Source organism: Lathamus discolor, chromosome 1 (assembly GCF_037157495.1).
Source record: "Lathamus discolor isolate bLatDis1 chromosome 1, bLatDis1.hap1, whole genome shotgun sequence".
Lineage (NCBI taxonomy): Eukaryota > Metazoa > Chordata > Aves > Psittaciformes > Psittacidae > Lathamus > Lathamus discolor.
The window spans coordinates 63826597-63849895 of NC_088884.1; the positions used below are offsets into that span (position 1 = coordinate 63826597).

The 23299-nt window shown below is 39.8% G+C and overlaps 1 protein-coding gene and 1 long non-coding RNA gene across 2 annotated transcripts in view; one reads left to right on the forward strand and one right to left on the reverse strand.

The window, feature by feature from the left end:
* The window catches only part of HSPA4L (heat shock protein family A (Hsp70) member 4 like), a 28978-nt gene extending 23729 nt beyond the window's left edge, over nucleotides 1-5249 (forward strand). Inside the window, exon 19 of the mRNA XM_065674435.1 lies at nucleotides 87-5249. Coding sequence (XP_065530507.1) covers nucleotides 87-281 — 195 coding nt within the window. The 3' untranslated portion in view covers nucleotides 282-5249. The remainder of the gene's footprint in view (nucleotides 1-86) is intronic.
* Nucleotides 5149-23261, reverse strand: LOC136011943 (uncharacterized). Its single transcript, XR_010611520.1, has 3 exons — nucleotides 23027-23261; nucleotides 22488-22684; nucleotides 5149-5832 (listed from the first exon to the last, which is right to left on the reverse strand). It is a non-coding gene; the product is annotated as an uncharacterized LOC136011943 (long non-coding RNA).
* Between the last annotated feature and the right edge of the window lie 38 nt (nucleotides 23262-23299).

The window sequence follows — 23299 nt, forward strand, 5'->3', positions numbered from 1 at the left end:
AAGCAGCAGCAAATTTCAGACATTTTAGTTGAATGTGATTCCTGTGCCACCAAATGAACTTGCTGTCTCACTTCTGTTACAACTAGGAATTGGATAACTTCTGTAACCCCATTATATACAAGCCCAGGCCGAAGATAGAGCCTCCCAGTGATGGGCAGTCAAAAGCTAATGGCGAACACAATGGACCGGTGAACGGACAGAGCGGTACTGAAACAAAACCTGAATCAACGAAGGACAGTTCTCCGCAGACCAAACCCCCTGGAGAAATGGAAGTGGACTAAATCTTGCATTTCTTTTACCCAATTAAAATAGTGCAAGTAACCACAGGGTCCATTCTTTTTGTCTGGTACACACCTCAGATGTTCAGTTATTCTTAGTCAACCTTCTGTCATTTGTTGCTGAGTAGTTTTGAAAGTGTTTTATATTAAGTACATCTCTGTTCATTTCCACTGATGCTGCTTATGTGGAGCTTTAGCCAAATGTAGATTGTATAAGTCAGTTTAAGCTTTCCCAATATATTTTATATCAAACATACAGAATTGATATATAAATGGCAACAATCTACCTTATTTAAAGCTTTTATTGTGGATAAACCTCAGCTCCTTTATTCAGGAAAGGATACTGTATTGCACTACTGATGCTCAAGTGTAGATCTAATTGCATCTTTATTTTGGAAAAATATTGGAATTGAAGTGGCAGAACTTGTCACTTGAAGCACTGACCTTTTCTAGTTATTGTATTGTTATAATTTAAATATTAAAATAGAGGTTAGTTGGCATTCTAGTCCATCTCATTGATGTACCATGAGAATTGTTTGGTCTTTTTCATATAAACAGAATACAAGCTTAAACATTTGAGATTCCCATACCACCACCAATATTAGTTACAAAATAATTCAGCATAATGCTGAAGTAAGTGAATGGTCTCAGTGCACATTGCTGTACATAATGTACTGTGCTTACTATAGGATGATGCTAATGATAATAGTACAAAGGGGTAGAAAATACAAGGACTGTTGGATAGCTTTCCCTTGAAAACTACCTACTGCACATGTTACTGTTTCCACTTCTGTTGTTTGGAATGACATCTACATCTTGATTATATCTTGTGCTGGGAAGGGGAAACAACAGAAATTGTGTTACGTGAGCTGGGTTTGGGCACCCTGGTTTTGAATTTGCTTAAATGCTGTTGCAGACTTGAAAGAGATCCTGAGAGGTTACTTAAGCCTTAGTACTTGGTGTATAAACCTTTTGGTCAAGGAGCTAAACAAAAGAACTTAAAAAACGGATATTATTACCCCAAAGATGAAATCTACTTGATGAACTTGCATAGCTTACCAGTTATCTTTGGTCATTTAGCTGACCTAATGAAAGTGTCTGTAATGTATTACACACAGTTGAGTTACTGTTTTCTTTGATACATGTTGGACACAACATCTGGGACATTGTCATGGTCCAGTGTATGTTCCTGTATACTGAATGCTTCTGTCAAGTCACCAAGGTGCTGTAGCACTTGTCAGTGCAAGTCACTTTTGACTTCAAACAACTCTTCTATTACCAGAAGAGTAATAGGCTACTTTAGCTACTTAGAAGTGGTTTCTAAGTTGGCATATGAGACCAAGACTAGTTGCAATGTAACATTTCAGTGACTTGAACTCTGTTGCCGATAGGTATTGAGGTGTTCAGGTGTCAGTAAGGCATTACTGCAGTAGTTCTGTGCAAGCCTGTTACTGTGAACCAGTGACAGGTCGTGCTCTTGTTTCTAGCTTTGGGAGACACTTTATCTCCAGACATGCCCTTCATGTTCTGCTGCTGGTCATGCTACAGAGAATACTCTGTCACCCAGGCTAAAGTTGGTAGAGGTGAACTGCGCTCTCAAATACAGAAAAGGAAGCATCATGTACAGCTGTATATAAAACTGCTAAACAGGCTCAAGTGCTAGAATTGTATCTTCGTGATTGACATTGGGTGACAGAGATGCACATACTTTGCCCTAATGTTCCTCTGTGCATTCAGTTGTGGAAGGTCTGGCACCCTGAGTTTATCTATTCAAAGCCTTTGAATAAAAACTGACCTTGAAGACCTGCAGCTACTCTGCAACCTCAGTCTTGAATTCTGCTGTTTCAGTCATGCATCTGTGGCAGTGAAGGGGGTGACAGTACTTCAGTGTCTGTTGTCCTAGGGGTGAGTACAGGACTGAGCTACCTTTGGTCCTATAGGCTGTAACAGTATGAATATTTACCACAGCAGTGTAATGAGTAGCATTCTGAAGTATTGGCTTCCTACACATTAATTGGTCTAGTAGATTTGCTGATACCTGGCAGAAGAGCTCAAACACTGGCAATGTCCAGCATAAGCTCTCCCATAGATAAAAGGTCAAGTTGTAGGTCTTCTGCTTGTGATCATCAGATGTTTAATACTACATTACATTACAAATAGTTGAGGAAATTCTTAGGTATAAAGGCTAGAAAAATTACACAGCAAGCTTAAAACCAGCTACAACAAAGCAGTATCTAAGGTTTTCTTACTAGAATAGGGCTTTCTGTGGTGTGGTTTTGGGGGTTGGTTGTTTTGTTTTTTTTTTCCCCCTATGCATCTGCTCTGTCTCTAAATCCCTGGTGCAGAGGGATGGTATTACCCACAGACTGCTCATTGCAGCTGGTTCCTGATGTACAAGAATTCAATTTGGAAGGACAAAGCTGTTCTTCATACAGGGCTTCGCATGAACATGTGAACACATAACTTGTTAACATGTAATCTATTTTCTGCTACAATAAGCAAATCCTACCAGGACACACAGATTTAAGGCTCTCAAGTACTTACATGAGCTATGCACAATTTTGTGCATCAGACTCAGTGAGTTGGTACCTTGTGGCTACCCCAACAGCCTCAGAATTAGTGTCTTGCAACATAAGCAACATAAGGTTTTGTCAGGGAACCCACAATTGTAGTTACTCTGCATCTGGTGTATTTTAAAAGCAGGCATTTGTCCCTAATTATCTTAGTTGAACATATCTTGTCCTCTATTAATATTTCAAGTGTTTGAAAATGTTCACTCCATCCCACACAAAAACTGGGTAGCAAAACTGTATTAGTAAAGGTGGTACAGTTTTGGGTTGGGTTTTTGGGGTTTGTGTTTTGTTTTTTTTTTTTAAAGGTTTGTTAATCAGAGGCTGAAACTTTTACGTAAAAGTTTAGTTACAAAACAGCATAAATACTTTATTTACCATTAACATATCCTTGGCTTTAAAGAGGACTGATTCCCTCCTGTCTTGAGCATTAATGCTTGCTCATGAAATGGCTTTAAATTTTACTTGCTTTACTAAACTTAAGTTGCTGCTAGCTCTTTCACAACTGCTTCATGGCTTTCTTTCTATGTCTTTTTATTACAGTAGCTTAAACAGCAGTTTTCTTTGAACTTCAGTCAGATACAACATAAATAGATTTTTAACAATCTCTTGAAGTTAAACTTCTATACTTTCTTTAGAATGACAAGGGTGCTACATGCTCAAAATAACCCAGTACAGCTGTAGGCCTTGTTTGGCCTGAATTTGAATGTGGGCCTGAATTTGAATGAGGGTCTGAATTTGAATGAAAAACCCTCTCCCTTGCTTGCCTCTGGCATTGTCCTCCTTTCTCTTTAAATGCTGCCATTGGGGCATGATTGCAAAACCTAGGTAGGCAGGTGAATTCTGAATCCTCCCAAGTCTTTTGGGTGACCTAACCTGTATTGCCACTTTGGAATCCCAAGAAGACATGGTGGAAGGGGAAGTTGCCCTCATCTCCATCAGTATGTCAGCACTGGAGGGGAAAGCAAAGTACATGGTCCTGAAACTAGTTCTGCATGGGCAGCCAGAGGGTACCATTACCATGGTGAGCTGAGTGAGGTTTTTGGTTCTTCCACTTACAAGTGAATGCTGTTAATCTAAATAATCCAATCTGTCCACTGATAATATTCTTTCGTAAATACTGGTATGATCAGTATTTGAAGTTATTTGATCTTTTGAAGCATCTCAGTGTGCTGAACTCCAACCTGCTACACACTGTTCCTGTTAACTGTTCTAAATACTCCCTATTTCAGGGTTTTTTTCTGGTTAAGGATTACATTTAAGTAAATACAGGAAATGAGCAAGGAGCTGGCAGGAGCCTTTGCTTCCTGAGTATTTTTGTCTCAGTGGCTTTCAGAAACATGATCCATTTGACAAATATGCTGCATTATTTGCTGATCCAAAGCACCTAGCCAGCTGCTGTAGGAAAAGAAGCTAAATTCAATTCCCATAAATTAGCATCATGAGGAATCTCATCACTCAAAACAGGGTTTTCATTTCTGTGTTACCACACTTCTTCTAATACGCTAACTTCTAAAGTGAACCCCAGAATTCAGCTGTGGGTCAGCACAGTCTTACCTGTTCTGAGGATGCTTACATTGGCTACCACTAGCTGTGAGCTATCCTTAATCGGATCAAAGAGTGTTATGCTGTCTCTGATCTTTCTAGCCTTTCAGGCACCAGAGGACACAAACTTGCTGTCAAAAGAGGTAGTAAAAACTATGTTGCATAACAAAAAGCAGTTAATCCCTCATCGATTTTAATTTCAACTCCCAAAATAACATTTGGGTTATAAATACAAACTCAGTAGCTAGAGAAAGTGCATGGTGCCTGACTAAGCCCAAATTCTTAATTCTCCACAGCTGAAATTTGAAGGCTTCAGCCACTTATTCCACATGTAATTAACAGTGAAAACAAGTGAAGGTGACTGTTAACAGATACTAAACCAGGAGTGTGCTCATGTGACCTACCTGATCCAGATACTAACCCCTGTTTTCCATCTTTCCTGTTCAGAAGGAAATACATCAAGCAATGAAAAGCAGGAATTGCAGCAATGTAATAATTTTAATTGTATATCTTGTTCTAGGAGCTTTACCCACCGGCCACCTCCACAAAGTGCTGAAATATCACTGAACTGATTTTTAAAAGGTGGTAGTCCCTGAATGTTGCATAGTTGGAAACGTTCGTTTACTAGTCTAAACATAGTTCCAGAGAAGAGGGGGGAGGGAAGAGATGGGAGTGTCAGAATTGAAAGCAGTGTTTTAAGTATGCAAAATGTTTGCTCTGTATGTAAATGGGATTCTTATTAGTGACAGACCACGTGCAAATTGACAATACTTCAATTTATTTTTGAATGGCAATATAGATTGTCAAGGTTGTGTATAATTATAATAAATATATAAACTGCTACTTGAACCATAAATGAGCACCCAAGACCTCATTTTTACATCAGTGTTCTGAAAAGAAGCGTTGTCTGATGTCATGGATTGATGTGTTTGTTTAATGGACTACAGGTAAGAAACGGACGTTTCTGGTGGCTCACCTGTTCTGCTTGCTTGTCAGATGTGGTTTCTCCCAGGCTTCTCTGTCCTGCTTAGCTGTGTGGACTCTCTTCTACTGCCAAACTCCACTAGCTGAATTGCCTAGGACACCAGGACTCTTTGCTCCATGTGCTGCACCCCAGTGATAGTACTGCTTTACCTCTGGGGAACTCCAGGCATGGTCACATCTCCAGTCAGATTTGTGCACTTGGATGAGCGCAAATTGCCAAATTCCAAGTACTTCGTCTCTCACAAATGATTCACTGCAACATACAAACAAGTTCAAAGTAGTTTTCTTGTGTCTTGACCCTCTTGGGGAAGTTGATGGCTCCAGGCACTGTTAGCTCTCTGAAAAGATCCTGGAGTGCAGCAGTCCATGGTCTTCCTCCAGGAATTCTTTCATTCTTGGCAGTGCAATGGGAATCCCTTCACCAATATGTAATGACTGTAGAGTATCTGCATGACCTACAAGAACAGATCAAAACACAACATGACTCCACATGCTAATATCCATCTTCCTCAGTATACCACTGAAAGCTTCACAAAGCCTGCATTTCTTCTAGGCTTTGGATCTCAATAAATAAAAGTATAATAACTTCAGTTTCAATGACATCATTTATTTCACAGACAAGTTTGGAATTTAGGGGTGAGGAAAGGTCCTATTGAAAAAAGTACACACATGTATGTACCTATACACACACATATGTACATATACACACTCTGAAAATCAACTCCATGTGCTTTAATAAGTTAGCACAGGGGAAAATACTGCCCTTAATCTACTTTGCCATCAAAGTGGCTCAGACTAGTAAACCAGCTGGTTACAATCCAGTATTTACCAGCTGTGCAAGGATGCTCTCCATCAAAAAAAGAATTCCACAGTTAAGCTGCAGAAGAGGAAAATTCACTACTCCAGCAAAATGAGCTGAATGTGAGAAGAAGCTGAAGGTAGCTAGCTGAAATACTCAAGGAACTGAAGACATAGCCGTGAGGTCACACTAATGGCATTTGCATCACTACTGAAACAAATTGTGAGGACCCAAATCTCAAATTTTGCCTGAAAATCAGCTCCTCTGGCATTGCAATATCCTAACACTATCTCAAGGAGCTGACTTGGCACAATTTCAGGGAGAAAATTGCTGCTTACAAAAAACCAGCTTATTCCAAGAGACTGGGTTGGTCACAGAGTTTTGAAACAAGTCCCAGTGAAGAACAACATGACTGCTAACAACTGGAAAAAATGCATAAATTACATCTTATGCTCAGGTGACTTTCTGTTTTCATGGATAATGTCAATAAACCAAATTTCAAAGCCAAAGAGGCAGACACATGCCCTGATGGTGAAGTATGAACTGAAAAAAAAGGGGGGGGGGGAACCTCCTATGATTAGGATTTCTTGTAGGCATATTGCAATGTAAATGGTATTTTGTTGAAGCTTTCAAATCTCTTACTGCACCCTTTATGATGTTCTTCAAATCCACCTGAATGACCTTAGCAAGTATCACTACCCAGAGGATTCAGCTTTCTTGCAAATCCAGCTGCCTGATCTGTAGCTGAGTACTAATTACAACTAAAAATATACAAAAATAGCTTTAGAGTCAATCAATCAGAATTTCTGACATAATAGCCTAGGGAAGTACTGAATAGATTTTTATTTCAATTGCTTATTAGCTCTAGGTACCCAAATAGCAGTGTTGCTGTGCAGAAAAATCTGTCCTCGAGTTTTGACTTCACAAGTGTTCTGGTTTTGGCTGGGATAGTCAATTACCTTCATGGTAGCTGGTGCAGTGCTGTGTTTTGGATGTAGTCTGAGAACAATGCTGGTAACACACCCATGTTTTAGTTATTGCTAAGTAGTGTTTATAATAAGCCAAGGACATTTCAGTTTCTCATGCCTGGCCAGCGAGCAGGCTGCAGGTACACAAGAAACTGGGAGTTTGTGTATTCTAATTATTTTATCATTATTATTAGCATTATTTTATTCCTTTTCTGTCCCATTAAATTGTCTTTATCAACTCATGAGTTTGAGGCTTCTGAGTCTCTCCCTGATCCCACTCAGGGTAAGTGAGCAGCTATGTGGGCCTCTGTTGCTGGCTGGGGTTAAACCACAACAGGCAGAACATCACTCCTAAGGGGTCATAATGCAAGTGCTAACTCAGAAACACCTGCACTAACTTGAAACTCCTTCGTCTGTGTTGTGATGATGTTACTTTCACATTGGTGTGAGGTATTCTTTTCATTTGGTAAGCAAGGTTCTTGAAGACTGTATGATTAATTTAATGCTAATTCTAGTGAGAAGTAGCAATACAGCCCCTAGCTCTGATAAACATTTCAAATCTGACTATGAGCAAGTCTCCTTTTTAGCAGGTCTATATAGAGCAAATTGTGCAGGGAAAATCTCAATAAGTATATGCAAAACACCAAGCACTGTTGATCTTGACCTCATCTAGAATCTCTGTTATTTACTGTTGTACAGTTAAAGAATAGAAATGTTTCATTTTTGAAAGATGCACAGATATGCATATAAGGCACTTAATTGCCATGGAGAAGTTTGAAGAACAGGAAAGAAAGGGGAAATACAACTACTCTGTAAATCACAACTAGTAATAATTCTTTTGTAATTGTGTTTGCTTTACGGCAATGACACAAGAATCATTTTACAGTCAATGCATCTATCATACACTTATATCCACTGATGTATGGAGTTCTGAAGTTGCAAACAAATACTTATAGTCAAGAGTGGGGAAGTCAAATCAGGAAGGTATGACTTCCAAATACAGCAGGCTAACATACTGAGAAGCTGACTGCGAAACACACACCGAGCTTCCAGAGAAGACAGCAGAAAAGACAGTCTCAGTGATTCATGTCTTGCTTAAGAACCCGGCACAGTCTGGCACTATGTTCCATGCAGCAGCAACTATGGGAGACACTTAACAACCAAGGCATCAGCTTAAATAGCGAAACACACCAATGACCTAATTGTTTCCAAACACTAAAGGCATGATGTCAACCTGGCTCTGGTGGTCAATCAGTGACTAATCTCACACTTGGTATTTAGAGACAGGACTCAACTATACCACACACAGTTAAAATACAGTAACATTACTAAGGTGTACAAAAGATACGAAGGGAAAAAAGCTCATGCTGGCATAAACCGTGAAATTCCACTGAGTAGCGTCACTGCACTCTCAAATGCCGGCATTGTAGTCTGACACAATTAGCAAAACCAGAATAATATTCACATGGCTTTGACAGCATTTGCATAAGCAACATAATATTCCTGTAGCACAGACTTAGGAATATTGCCGCAGGGCCAGTAACTTGATAGGAGGGTTCAATAGTCGGAATGTCCATAAAATATGTATTAGCCATTGAAACAAAACCTTATGACATACCAAGCATTTTACTCAGATTATATTTAATAACAGTATCTCGGAAACCATCATTCTTTGCACAAACTTTTTTCTTTCACTTACATTACAAATAACTCCCCTCCACCCACACTCCTCGGCTAAGGACGAAACATGTTGTCAGATTTCACAGATGAGTAAACTAAATCCCATGGCTGACAAGTTTGACTGGTTTGTTAAAGATAGGGATTTAAATTAAAAAAAAAAAAAAAAAAGAAAATCCTTCTCAAAATAAATGGATTTTCACTAGCACAGAAGTAGGGTAAGTGAGGAAAGGATTTTTCTCTTGATCAGCGTGGCAGTGGTAGGGTCACTTGCAGAATGAAGTTTTCAGTTCTTTTTTCTATCTCAAAAAGGGATTCCCTCTGGAGAACTCAGCAACAGACAGACAAATGAGAAGCACAGCCCTTTCCCGCGTGAGGTGAAGCATCAAAACTACACAGGTCTCCAGATACTTAATTCCCAGCCTCTCACAACTCAAACATTCTGACATCTGAATTCATAGATCTCCTCTGAGCATGCTTAAGCGAAAAAATGTCATTCTCCTGAGCAGCCACATGCAGAATCTGAAGTGAAGAAAGCTTAAAAAAACCACAAAGCTATGAAAGGCAGAACAGAGACTGTACTGCACTGTAGTAACACCACTGTTTGTCAGCCTTAAGCAATAAATATCATGAGCATAAACATGCCATGGAAAATTCTCAAGGAAAACCAGTCTGGTTTCTTAATGATAGGACAAAGTATCAGGGAGGAGAACCAAGAACTCAATAATTAAAGCTGAGCATGGGCTTTTGTTTAAGAAAGGAGTTTCAAAGCTAAACCTACATGGTTTTCACATTGTAAAAATACCCCTGCCAGTGTATAACTGCCTTGCCCAAGTACTAGTGCAGCTATATCAGCACAAAGCTCAACACAGGCTTAAGACCCTCAAATACAGGCCCAACCTCAAGCTTTAGTAAAAACTAGGCACACAATGAAAGAAAAGTGCTACGTATGTGAAGCCATTAGGTCAAAGTATTCCTGATACTGGGACATGCAGGACAAAACCCTGAACCTGACACTATGTGAATTTTACTGGTGAAAAACCCCACTATTGCTATTTTTCCTCCTTTTCACTATGAGTTTACTGCTGAGCTGGAAATGTCACAGAAGAAATGCAACTTCAAAACTTCATGGTTTTGAAACTCCGGCCTAGGTATCAAATTGAACTTTTGCACAAAGCAATAAAACTTAACTCTAATTTCAGTGGAACTACAACTGCTGATGTTTAGAACTGAAAATAGCCCACCACAGTTTCTGCCCTTGGAAAATGCTGTCCTATGGTTGGTTGGTTTAAGCAGGCACTTCAAATTTGTTTTCAGTTGAATTGGTGGAAAATAACTACATTCATTTAGTTAGCAATTAGTTCTGTTGCTACAACTGATAGAAATATTATTCTCTTTTTGCTAAGCCCCTTCTCTTTTAGAGAAAGCTGAGGATGTTATAGCTGGGCAAGCCTCTGCAGTTACATGAATGACACTGGTTGGTCTGGATCCTGGGAATGCAGCAATGGTCACTTCAGATTATTTATTCACTCAGAGAACTTCTAAGCTTCCTATGGCAGAAGGCAATATTCAAAGGCTCAGTGGATGATCATAAATGTTCATAATATAAATAAATAACCTAATAATACCATGCTGCATATGACAGGTAGGTACATGTCCTCCTACAATTTGGCTAGCTTTACTGCTAGCATGAAGCATAAAGATGGGGTAAATCCATTCATTCTCTTTTGACAGAAAAGCAGAATAAACAGTACATTCTACAAAGGCAAATTAAGTCTTTTTTATCCATGACATCTTCCAAGAATCCCTATACTCAATAAGATGGGGAGGGGGGTTAACTTTAAAAAACTGCTTCGATAAGGATGCTCCCTTTATTATCAAAAGCACTGCTTACTGTGAAACTGTTTCCTGCATGGAGACATTAAAGTGCAATTCAAAATCCAGTTGTTTTCTCCTCAATGGCCTTTTTGCATTCTATGAAACAGATGCAAACTTCATCTGCTTACAGTAAGCTCAGTGTACAGGTAAGTGTAAAGACTGGAGTTCCAAAAGCACATGTAAGGACAAATGCTAATTAGAAAAAGGATTAAATATGACATAAGACGTTAGTTACTCTCATGGCTGTTGCATAATTCTGTATGGCTTGGAAACATCATTAACAAAGGAATTGTGCCTAAGGGAGCAGTCTACGTTTGCAAATAAAACCAGCTGTCAACACTGGCAGCTACACCCACTCTGGGAATTGAATATTCAATGGGGAACACCAAAGAAACCTCTAGTGAAAATCTAAATAAACTAATATGTTAGGCAGCGTATCTGGAGGGGGGAAGAAACAATTCTGGCACTGGTGAGGATAAAAACAGGCTAGCAAACCCTCAGATACCAAACCGCACTGCGCATATGCTTCAGCCAACGTGTGGCTGTGGGGTTGCATCTCCAGTGTACCAAGTTGCTCATCTGTCAAGAGAGAAGGTAAAGAAACACAGGGTGAAAAAATTTACAGAGCTGAAGGCAAACAGCTGCAATTCCACCTGCCTATGAACTGAAGGCCAACGTCACCTCTGGATATTGGGATGCTCAACATGGCAACAGAAATTGTAGACTGAAGCCTTCAAATGAGTAAAATGCATTTGCAACAAATTCATGCTGCTGTATTCTTCCCAAGGCATCTCGCAGGCTGAATTAAGCATAGATTAAGTCTGAGGTGGAATGCCCCTTGCATAAGCCAAAAATTACTAGCTTTTGGGTTTGAGTTGTTTGGGGTTTTCTTTCCCAGATTATCTTCTGAGTCATAAGAGAACACTAAATTTTTTGGACAGTCTGTAACTTCAAAAACTAAATTTACAGTCACTGAAAGCATGTGTAACAACCAGAAGGAATAGGTCATATGCTCCTAATTGAGTACAGGCAGCACCAAAGCTTTTAATGAGATTAGCTCCAAACTGAAGTATAATCAAGACGAGATTTTGTTCTCACAAATGCTGGCATGGTGCCTTTTAAGATAAAACATGTAAGTGGCAAGACATTTTTATGCTTATCTGCAAGATGCACTTACTGCAGTTATTAATTACTATGTCTAACATAAGAAGCGTGGTGTGAAGACTGCAGACCACTGTAAATAGCAAACACCCATCAAGCACATTCCAAACTTCATGATCGAACTGTTGAAATGCCAGAATGAGACAAACGCCCAGTAATGAATTGTTACTGACAGAAACTTTGCTTTTCACCACTCAAATTTTCAGACTGATGATTCTAAATAACAAGTTTCTCATCTCTGAAAGCAAAGCTCAGTTCTCTTCCTGAAAGGTTAAAGCATTTGTGTGGGTGGGCAGCGAAACAAAGAAAATTTCCATTTGATCAAATTTTACATTCTGTGTAGAAACACAGAATCTTATTTAGGGAAAGAGAGAGGCATCCAAGCCTCCATGATCCCATACTTTCTCTTGAATAAAATACATGAATAAAAATACACAACAAAAAACATTGCAAATGTAATCTGGATTTTATTTAATTTTATGTTTTGGGTACATCAGTCCTTCCCTGCCCTATTTTGCCAGCATTAAAAACCAGAATGTAGAATATGGGAGTAAAATACCCATGTAGTGTCACTGAGAGAGTAACTAGAAGGGGCTTTTCCTTTACAGGGCAGTCACAAACTGGAAAACTAAATACACATCTCAGTGGTGTTAGGCCAGGAAATACCCCACTAAAGTTTTGTGACTGTATACTTACAAACATCAATTTTTAAAAATAAATAGTTGTTCTTGACAGCTGCTGGACTTTGTTTCCAGTGAAGAAGTCTTGCAGAACAGCATTTACTTTATGATGTTGCTAACAGGCAGACTTGTAGAACAAGCCCTGGTGCCTGGACTGCTTTTCTTGCCCTTTGCTTCACCAGCTTGTAGTGCTGCTGCAATACCCTCCCTGCACAAGCATGCTGCTGATGAGCTCACTCCCTGGCAGGTCACAGCAATCTCTTGTGCCTGTGAAGCTAAGGCATAATTTATTTAACATTTAGAATATAAAGTTAACACATCAAAGCAGCACAACAGGACAGGGATCCTTTCAACACCTTCCTGTGCCACACCTTCATTGTCTTAAGAGAGTGAATGATGCATTATGTGATTTATTTCCTTTCCTTCTTCCCTTCACCTGAGCCGACCATGTTATTTTGAGCATTCTTGCATATTAAAGCAGTTATGAGAGAAGTTATGCAAACTTAAAAAAATAACTCTCAAGTAACCAAGAACTCACTTTGCCATGTCATCTAAAGAAGCTTTCTTCAAAAGCACACCACCTTCCCAGTTCTCCAGGGGATGAGGGAGGATGCGACTGAGTCACTCTCCAAACAGTCTGTGCCTTCTTGGCAAAGAAAATACTTAGTAGAATACTGCAAATAGGCAGCAAACCTCCACTATATGCAAGGCTTGAGCTTGACCATCTCTGTATTACACCCTAAAAACTACAGACTTTTAACATAATCTTACTCTCCAGCACTAAGGAAATCCAATAATAGGAGCAGCTCTAGCAGAGTACACTCACAGAGTGAAATGTTTCCATGAAAACAGATATCTACAGTTTCTAATTGTTCAACTGGCATGCTGTTCTTAGGTGGGGAAATAAGACAAGTTGAAACAAAATCTACCTGTACCTCTTCACGGGAAATTGGACAGTTTTTAGGTTAACTCTAATCACAATCCAGATTAAAACCCCTACTTAGAAATTGCAAGTGGTGTATTTGTCTCACTGGGAAATCTCTGTCCAGAGGACTAACTGGTTTTCATTTATTATTAAAATGAAACTGAGCATCTGGTTTGGCTCTAGACTTAAAGTGGAGGAAAATAAAGAACAAAGACTGGCACTTCTCTAAAGCAATGAAACAGAGGACAAAAAATAATTACAGGTTATTATCTAAATGACTCCACCTCCCCATTCTTTCAAATACATACGATTGAAGAGATTATTCAAGCTGTGGAAAGTTATGGAAGCCTCAGATAACACTTAAACCCCTAATATTGTAATCATATTTTTAAAGGGTCAAAGGAATAACCTGAGATATGGATGGATTAATCAGACATCAGTGCAGACCGAAGTGGAAGATGTGAAAGAGTTAAAGGGTATTAGCACCACAAATACCGGTCACACAATGTCACAGGTGTACTCCTTGATTCAGTCAGAAATCCTATTACAAATCAAATACCACATCATATCCTTAGACCTTTGAAAAGCATCAGAGTAGTGCCACCTGATGTTTTTGTTAAAACAGGTTGAAAGCTGTGATTTTTATTTTAGCAGAAAAGAAAAACAAAGCTAAATGGCTTGAAGTCAAAGTTAGGTAAACTCACTCCAGAATAAACACATACATTTAAAGTGGGGGTAATTAACCACTGAGATCCTAGCTAAAGGCAAGACAGACTCACTGTCATTTGACATATTTAATATGGAAATGGGATTCCTGAGCTGAGGGCTGCGCTGGCAAACACACCAGTGATCTTCCTTCTCTCCTATGTAGAAAACAATGTTGTCTGAGAATATCTGCTCATGGCAGCTGCAGCAGAGCAATGTGGAAAGTTTTTCTTTCTCTCTTGGTCTGACCATATTTTAGTAACACGTTGTCCTGGGGTCAGCAGTAGCAGTCATTTTTCTCCTTAGTAGCTGTTGCAGCGCTGTGTTTTTGACTTTTAGCCTGGGAACAGCACTGATAACACTGATGTTTTTAGATGCTGCTCAGTAATGTTTACTCTGACCAAGGACTTTCTGAGTCTCATGCTCTGCCAGGGAGGAGGGGAAGCTGGGAAGAAGCAGAGACAGGACACCTGACCCAAACTAGCCAAAGAGGTATTCCATACCACAGCACATCATGCCCACTATATAAACTGGGGCAGTTACCCAGAAGGGTTAGATCACTGCTTGGGTCGGGCTGGGTATCGGTCGGTGGGTGGTGAGCGGTTGTATTCTCTTCCCTTGTTATTTCCCTTATCATTATTATTACTGGTGGTAGCAGCAGTGATTTGTGTTATACCTTAGTTACTGGACTGGTCTTATCTCAACCTGTGGGAGTTACATTCTTTCGATTCTCCAGAGCTCCAGAAGCTGGAGGGGGGGGGAGCACGGGGGAGAAGGCGGGGGAGTAAGTGAGTGGCTGTGTGGCTGAGTTGCCAACTGGGCTTAAACCACGACACACGTGTCTGGCAAAAGGCTGGTATAAACTTTAGATCCCAAAGGACAAACATAATTTAATAACTCATGTAGAAGTTCTAACACAATTGATTTTTTTGTTGAGCCTGTACAACATGATGATGTGACACAGCAAATAAAGAAGTACTATAGATAAAATAGGGCCAAGTCAATTATGGGATTCTAAACTGGGATCCAGATACTCGACTGAGGTAGGGTAAAAAAATCCAGAAGAGAGAGAATCAGATTTAAATAAGGTTAAAGTGTTCTTGTATGATTAGTCATAAAAGGAGTAAAGTATCAAAAATGGGAAAGACCACCAATGGTCCTGTTATAAAAACATGAAGGATGCAAGAATGAGCTTTACTGATTAACAGAATCAGAAGCCACCATAAAAACAGAGCTGGGTATCACAGATGACGGATCAGATGACCTCCAGAATTTCAATAACAGAGATGAAATGGAATCCAGTCATACCCAGTGAAGAGTCATGCATGTGTGGATTAACCAAAAAATAATTATTCTATTAGAAGATGTTTCTAATTTGAAAAGGGAAGAATTTGAGTGCAGTAGCTGATCTCATGAAGACTATAAAATGCAAGTATGACATGACTGAAAACGTAAAATGCGATCTTCTGAAGATTCAGAAGAATTTCTAGTGCAAGAAAAAGAATAGCAATCATTAAGTGTTAATACCAGCAACAGCCCTAACAGCTCATGTTGAAAAAAAGATGATCACTATATAGCAAGTACAGAGAAGTTACAGGTTGATCTCGGAAACATAGAACATATCAAATGACAGGAGAGTAGAAAAGCTTTTCTTGATTACATTGATATAATAAACACTTGAGGATGTCTATTAGAGAAATAGACACTAGTGCCAGGTACACCAGTAAACTATAACGTTCCAAAGCATTAGCTTTATCATTGCCCCTGAGCAGGGTACACACAGTTAATGCAAATCAGCAAACAGGAAGCACTGTTCTCATTGAACAACTTTTAGAATGCTCACATTATAAAGGCACGCGTGAAGAAAATTTAACACTTGTTTGCTTAGCTAAAGAAATCAAATCTTAGCACAAGTGTTGCAAAGGTGGTGACAGGAAGGGGCAGAGGGGAGGAATATATCCATGCAGCCAATGATTGCCTTATTCAAACCTCTCGAGCAAGAAACCTGAGATACCACAACTTAACTTTAGAATTTTCCAACTTTTCCTTGCTTTCATTTTCTTTGATAAAAATGACCCATTGTGATTAAGGTTTAGTGGGAGATGATTTGCTGCTGTACATAACAATGAGCCAAATTCAACTTGGAAATAAAACCAGGGACCAATGCCCATCACAAAAAGAAAAAAAGTCAGTCAGAATTAATATTTCATGACACTTGAGTCTAATTGAAGGAGAAAAGCATAAACCAGATCTTTCTTTTTTGCTTAGTCCTAACTGTCAAATAAAAGCCACAGCTCATGGATCATTCCATGCTCAACATTTACCATTTACCCAGGATACCCTAACAATGTTTTTGAAGACCCAGTTTTTGTTGTCCAGACTGGCACTGCACTACCAGATACATCTGAGAACACTTCCCTGCATCTGTCAAAAGTAGCAATAATAAATAAATACATATATGTGTTAGAGACGTGAAGCTACTCCTGTCATGAACCTTACCGCCCAGATGCACCAAACATCTGCAGAACTGCAGAACAACCAGCAGACACATTATAATTTGTAAACTCTATGCCCTGTGGTCTAGCAGTCTCTTGAGAGTGTTCGCAGTGTCAGTGTGCAAACATGTTCATTGTGTAAACACATTCTTGCCTATATGAACCTCACAGGTTCATCCAGATACTGGATGAAGATTATCTAGATACACCTGTGTATTAATATAGCTTTACAAACGCAATGGCTGCTTCCTGGTTTTACAAGTAAGTCTTTCTTACTTAAATGGTTTGCCCAAGAGAGAGTTGGTTCATTTGGTTTGTTGGTTGTTTGTGGTTTTTTTGTTTGTTTGTTTTTAATACAGAAAATAAAAATGAAAAAGGCCTGCTAAAATAAAAAGTTTGTTCTTGGTCTGACCTAGCAAAACCTTTTATATTCTTAATGTCAAAAATAAAACCAAAACCAGAGTCAGTTTGATCACTTTGTGACTCTAAAGTACTTCACCAGAAACTGTCCAATTACTAGCTGCTTGCAATCACAGCTAATACACAGAAAGACAATTATATCACACATGCATTAATAGTGATACTTGAGTACCGGGACCAGTGGTCACAACAACATAATTAGCCCAGAACAAAGCAACCTCCATACTGTTTGCATGACGTAAGATCTTACATATACCTGTTCACATGTCAGTGTAAAACAGATCATACCAAAGCCACAGGACTCTATTTTTTTTTTCTTTTTGTGACAGTGATATTGCACAAAATTGCCCACTAGATGCTGCATGTACAAGAGAAGTTGTACCTGCAGGTTGCAAGACTGCACTACGAACACTTTGCTTATCAGCCTACAGAAAAACTGATACAAACCGCACACAGCTTCTATCACCCAAGTTTTTGACCTGCTTTTCTGACTCAGTGAGAATGCAAACTGAGGCAAAATCTGTCCTTTTTAATGAGAACAAACCAGGTATCAGATGTTCCAAACAGGCAAGTTAATTAAAGACCTGAGCTGTACCTTCATGGACATTTCTGCAACCCACTGACAATGCACCTCTGCCATTTTGTTCAAGGACAAGGCTGATCTGCATCATTTGTGATACACATAGATGGACTTCAAGAGCAAAGACAACCATCCATGTTCATAGAATTAGTCAGTGCAGCCAAGAGACAGATTTAAAATAACCATTTTCACTGCCTAATACTGTGTCTAAGACACGATGCACCAATGCATTTGCAGTGCTCTGAACATAGGCTAAACCATCATCACCACTGCAAGCTACAGTACTCTTGACAGCTCTTGTTTACCTTTGAGTCAAAAATCTGTTGTCACTCCCTTATTCTCCTGGGAAAGGCTGGAAGAGCTCCATCAGCCTTGGCAGGTTACAGTGTCACCTGAATGAAGCAGAATGGCAGGAAGAGAGGATGACTTCTCCTCTTTCTCTTAATTTGTGTTCCAAGTACTCTAGTTTTGCTTACCATCATCTTTCCTCAGCTTCTTTTTACTCTTGTTGCTAATCAGACTTTTCCACTGATGATGAACCCTGTAAATCTTGACATTTTCAGCAACAAAGCTGAACGGCAGCCTGCTTCGAGAGTCTTATTACTACCTGAAAACTATTTTAAGAAGACTTTAAGCTAGCATTTATTTCAGCACTTAAGCACGGAGAGCAAGATTAAATATGTATTCACCCTCTGACAAAAAGGGTCAGCAAGGGATTTATCACATCACTAGCTTGTCTTGCAACCTCCACTTGAAGCATACACTGCAGTCATAAATTCAACCCAACAACAGAACAGTGATTCAAGTTTCTTTTTAATCAAACAAACGAAAGTATTGTTTCACTGGCATTTGCTGGTTTGACAATTACTGGAGGCCCAGTTACCCAATTGCTTAAAGTCCAAGACTCTCTGGCTCCCTTTTTAATGGGGACTATGGGACATGAAAGGAAAAGAAACCTAAGAAAACAATGACAGCTACTTCCAAATCTTATAGAAGAAACATGATCATCTTCAGAAGGCTTTCTATTTATAACTACTATACAACCCCAATTATGCTATGCACTATGCCACAGAACTTCAGAGAAACCAGTACCTGTGCCCTAAAGCACATACACATTTGCAACTGCAGCAGCTAAAATAAAAAGGTACAAAGGTACTACCTCTGCACACAAATGTTGTCTTCTGTACAGTCATGAAGCATATTTTGAGTGCTCTTTGCGATTTATTTTGCCCACAACATCAGTACATATCAGTTATACTTTTGGCACATGAATTCACTCACAGAACTTTTCTCATCACTGTTCAGGTTTAAAATTTAGCCTTGAAATTAAATTGAGAGTCTTATTTTTGCTCATCTTCCACCCTAATTACCCAAAGCACTAATGACCATTAATGGTGCACAGCTCCACAGACCAGATCTATTTAATCAGTCACACAACTTCTGCTTCACTTTTAAGGATTCTCAACAATTGACATGTACACTTAACACCCATTAAGGAGTAGATGACTACACGCAACTTCCCGAGAGCCTCCTTCTTTGAAGGAGAAAGTACAGCTTGGTTACAAGCCACCTTTGCATTTTATTCCAACAGTGAAAGCTGGCAGGCAGCAGGAGAACTGTTTATAGTCACAAGCTGGGAAACACTGGAGAAGGTGAAGTGCTAAATCAGTGCAGCTCCTTGAATCCTGGATGTTAACCTGTTGAGCCAGAGTAACTCTTTGGGAGCACTCCTCTGGTACAGAAGTAGCCACCAAGCTGCTTATGAGATGGAGGGATTCCAGAGGGCAGACTAAGCAAAAACAAACAAACAAAAAATCTTTTCCCCAGCCAAAACCAGTTCCTTGATCTGATTCACTGTGTAGCCACATGAGCAGTCCTGCCATGCAACAGAGGAAAAAACAGAGGATGGAAACAGTCACATCTGCATCAGCCAGCTTAAACAGTACTGCATCTGAATGTCAAGCAAGAAATAAAAAACAACTGAACTACCAGATGAAAAATAAGAATATTGTCTGAGGGCATACTTGCCCAAAGATGAATTTAATTTCTAATAGAGTAGCTAGGAATAGAAAAACACATAAGAATGTAAACAAGCTGGTCTGGTAATGGAGCTTGAAGATGTTTTCTCACGTTCTAAATTCACATTAACAACAAGAAAGAAAATTCATTACTGATTCCTGGTATTAGGTGAAGGCAGCTGGCCCATAAAAACAAATTTGTTACAACAATGTTGCTTTGTTTCACATTAGACATGAAGAGCTGTTGACCAGGTCTAAGTGCTACTTTGATATAATAAAAACTAAATGAAGGAGCCAAAGGACATTGTGAGACAATGTGAGAATCTCTTCCCTCTACATAGCTAAAGGATATTATATGCTACATAATACGTAACACAAAAAGGTTACTCAATAGTTTTAAAGTCATACACGGAAACGTATCAGTCAACTCTACAGTGTGATGGAAGGGAAAGAATATAGGGTGCTCTTTGCCCCATTCCGCCAATCTTACTGCTTTCTACCTACCAGCAACATCAGGCCATCCAAGAGAAGGCTGATGCTACTCTCCTGCCCTCCCTCTTAGCACAAACACAGATTGACTTAACTCAGGGCACTGAGCAAAACCTAACCCTGCTGAAAGAGAACCCATTTTGAGCTGTTTCAGCTTCTTCAAACAGCTTGCCACCCAGCTGCTAAACCATCACAGACAGTACATTAGAGAAGACAGAAGAAACAATGGCAGCCCTGAGCAACCTCAGTCCAAGCTAACTGGGACCAGCAGCCTTAGAAAGGATGAGTTTGTTATTAAGATGTAGGTTTGAAGGTGTGCCATCAGGCATATCACTCAGGGCTCTACCCAATAACACACTAGTACCTCAGGGTAAAGAAAACTTTACATCAAGAAGAGCATGCTAAGTACAGGTGATGGAATGAGGTTCACTCCTGGTTTCCTTCACTCATGTGAAGGAACTCTGCTTCATCACACAGTGCAGAAGTTACTGCAGCAGAAAAATAGTTGGAAACAGCATTTTTGGAAAATAAAACAATGTAGCTAGGAATTAAACCCACAGATGGATTAAACCAGGTGCTCCGCCTTTGCCACTCGATTCTCCCTTCAAACACTCATCACACCCTCTTGTGGTAGAAGACAACTCAAAAGCTGTGCTATATTCCAGCAATAATTACAACCACCACTGTTGTAAAATTGGCATAATCGGCATAGTGGAACAGATTAACAGAAATTGCAACACTTTTGAAAAAGGCTAACAACCCAAGGGAAATTGGCTGCAAAAGCATGGCTTGCCCTGAAAGCAGCACTGAGAGATCAGAAACACAGCTGAGAGCAAAAGTAATGGTAGAACAGCTGTGGAATGACTGAACAGTGCCAGGTTCACTTACAGCATTTTACTCAAAGGAAAAGAAACCAAAACATGAGTAGAACCTCACAGCAAGGAAAAAAACTGAATTTAAATAATTAAATTGTATATGACAGGTCAGCTCTCTCTTCTATGCCATTCCCTTTCCAAGGGAACGGTTCAGAAAAATGTGATTACTCCTTTATGGCTTAGATTCTGCTACACTAAAAGCAACGTAAAATCTTTCTGGCTCTATTTTCAAAACCACTTGAGTTTGCTAATCAAACTGTAACCTAGCAAGAATGTTAGCTTTGTCTGCACAAATAAAAATGTGTAATGAACAGAGAAAGACATACTACCACACTTACAAGAAGCAAGCATGTTGCTATCCAGTTACATATATATCAGAAAAGCAAAGGCCAGAAAAACAAGGTGGTCATTGGAGGGATGATGCTACAGACAGTTAAAGGAAAAGGATATGCCTCTTAAAGGTAATCATAAAAAGCTGACAAAACCTGCCCCTTGAAGGGATGCTGATTCATGATGAAGAATTAAGATCAATGCAAGCAGAAGAATGCCCACCTGGTCCCTTAATATAAAAGATTATCTCAGAAAGAGTCCTTACCCCTAAATGTTTCGCTGTACAAGATCATTACAGTACCAAGTGCCTCTTTTCAACTCCCAGATTGTGAAAAAAAGTGCACTTCATTAACTCCTGTTAACAGCAAAAAGATGAATTCTCTTCTTCTTTTGATATTTATGCATCTGTACAGAGCGCTTACTCCTTTGCCTGGTGTGCTGACAGCTCCCCCTTCTGTTTCAGGCCTACTTTAATCACCATTTAGAGCATACACATCCGTTAGGAAGAAGCTGGTGTATCTGCTATCTATATTATGTCCCATGCCCCTTAATATATGCAGGTCAAAATACTATGCCCACATTAGAGAAATACAACCTGACTGCAAACCATAATCCACTCCCAGAAGCACTATTTCTTCTATTAAAAGCCCTTTCAATAACAGCATTTTAGTAGTGTTTCAATGCAAAAAATACTTCCTTTTTGTCTTAACACCCACACAGAAGTTTGAATTAAAAACCTTCTATATTTCACATTGAACAGTATAGAAAGAATCTGAGAAGTAGGGATTAGACACAAAGAATCACCATTCTCAGCTCAATGCTCCCTAGTGCACTTGGCAGTAAAATTTGTTACTGTCCTGCAGTGTTTATGTTTAAACTGTGCTACTATTCTGGTACATTACTTAGCTTGGCATTAATGCCCCAGAATCAGAGCACCCTTCTTGGGATTCCTCAAGCAGAAAAGTGAATTAAATCGGGGCTTTTCAGTTGATCAGCGTATGCTCTAGTAGTCTGCTATACACAATACCAGCACCAGCAGACAAAACCTCACTGAATTAAGCTTTTTCAGGTATTGGGGGGGGGGAGGGGGGGAGGAATACAGCAACATACCTTAAAAACAAAACAAATTAGGAATTGAGGATTTGAATCTTCAGCTTGATCCTCTTCCTCTATTGGAATGACCACTTGGGAGAAGAGGACAGGGGACAAACCCCACAGGACAGCTCTTCCTCTCAGCTAGCTCTGAGCAGGTTTCCTGTGCTGCTGCATGTTCCTCAGGGTGCAGATGGTTGAAGCTGCTGCTACCCCTGAGAATCCCAGAGAAGATAAGCCCTCAACCCAGGCCACACTATCTTGTACCAAAGCCCATTGCTGTTTCTAGCACATACACCTGAGACACTCTGCATCTCTATTACTGGACACTGCATCAGAAGAGACAACGTGAAAAAACTGCTCTTGATGCTTTACAGGTAAGACAATGAACTGAAGGGAAGCCCTCAAACCTTTGCTGGAGCTCATGCCAGTATTTAGCCCAGCTATTTCAAAACAACAAAGGAACAACAAAACTTCCCTGTGGATTGCAAAGAAGATTCCCACACAGCACTGATTACTAGGAGAGCCCATATTCATTTACACCACCAGTAACTGACCCTGCCAGATCGCTTCAGACAACAGTCCAGGCCCCAGTTCTTCCACCAAAGTGCTCAAGAGAGCATGGGGAAATCCAGCGTCCTTATTTCACCAGCAGCGCGAAAGCTGTCCCTGCTCTGAGAGGGGAAAACCAGACATAAGCAGAACAACTGTAGCCAGGTAACTGCTATAGCCCAGGCCTTCAGAACACACCGAGACAACAATCCAAACCCACCAACCACACCACCACCAAAGCACAACGCGCATGCATCTTAACGGCTGCCAAGGAAACG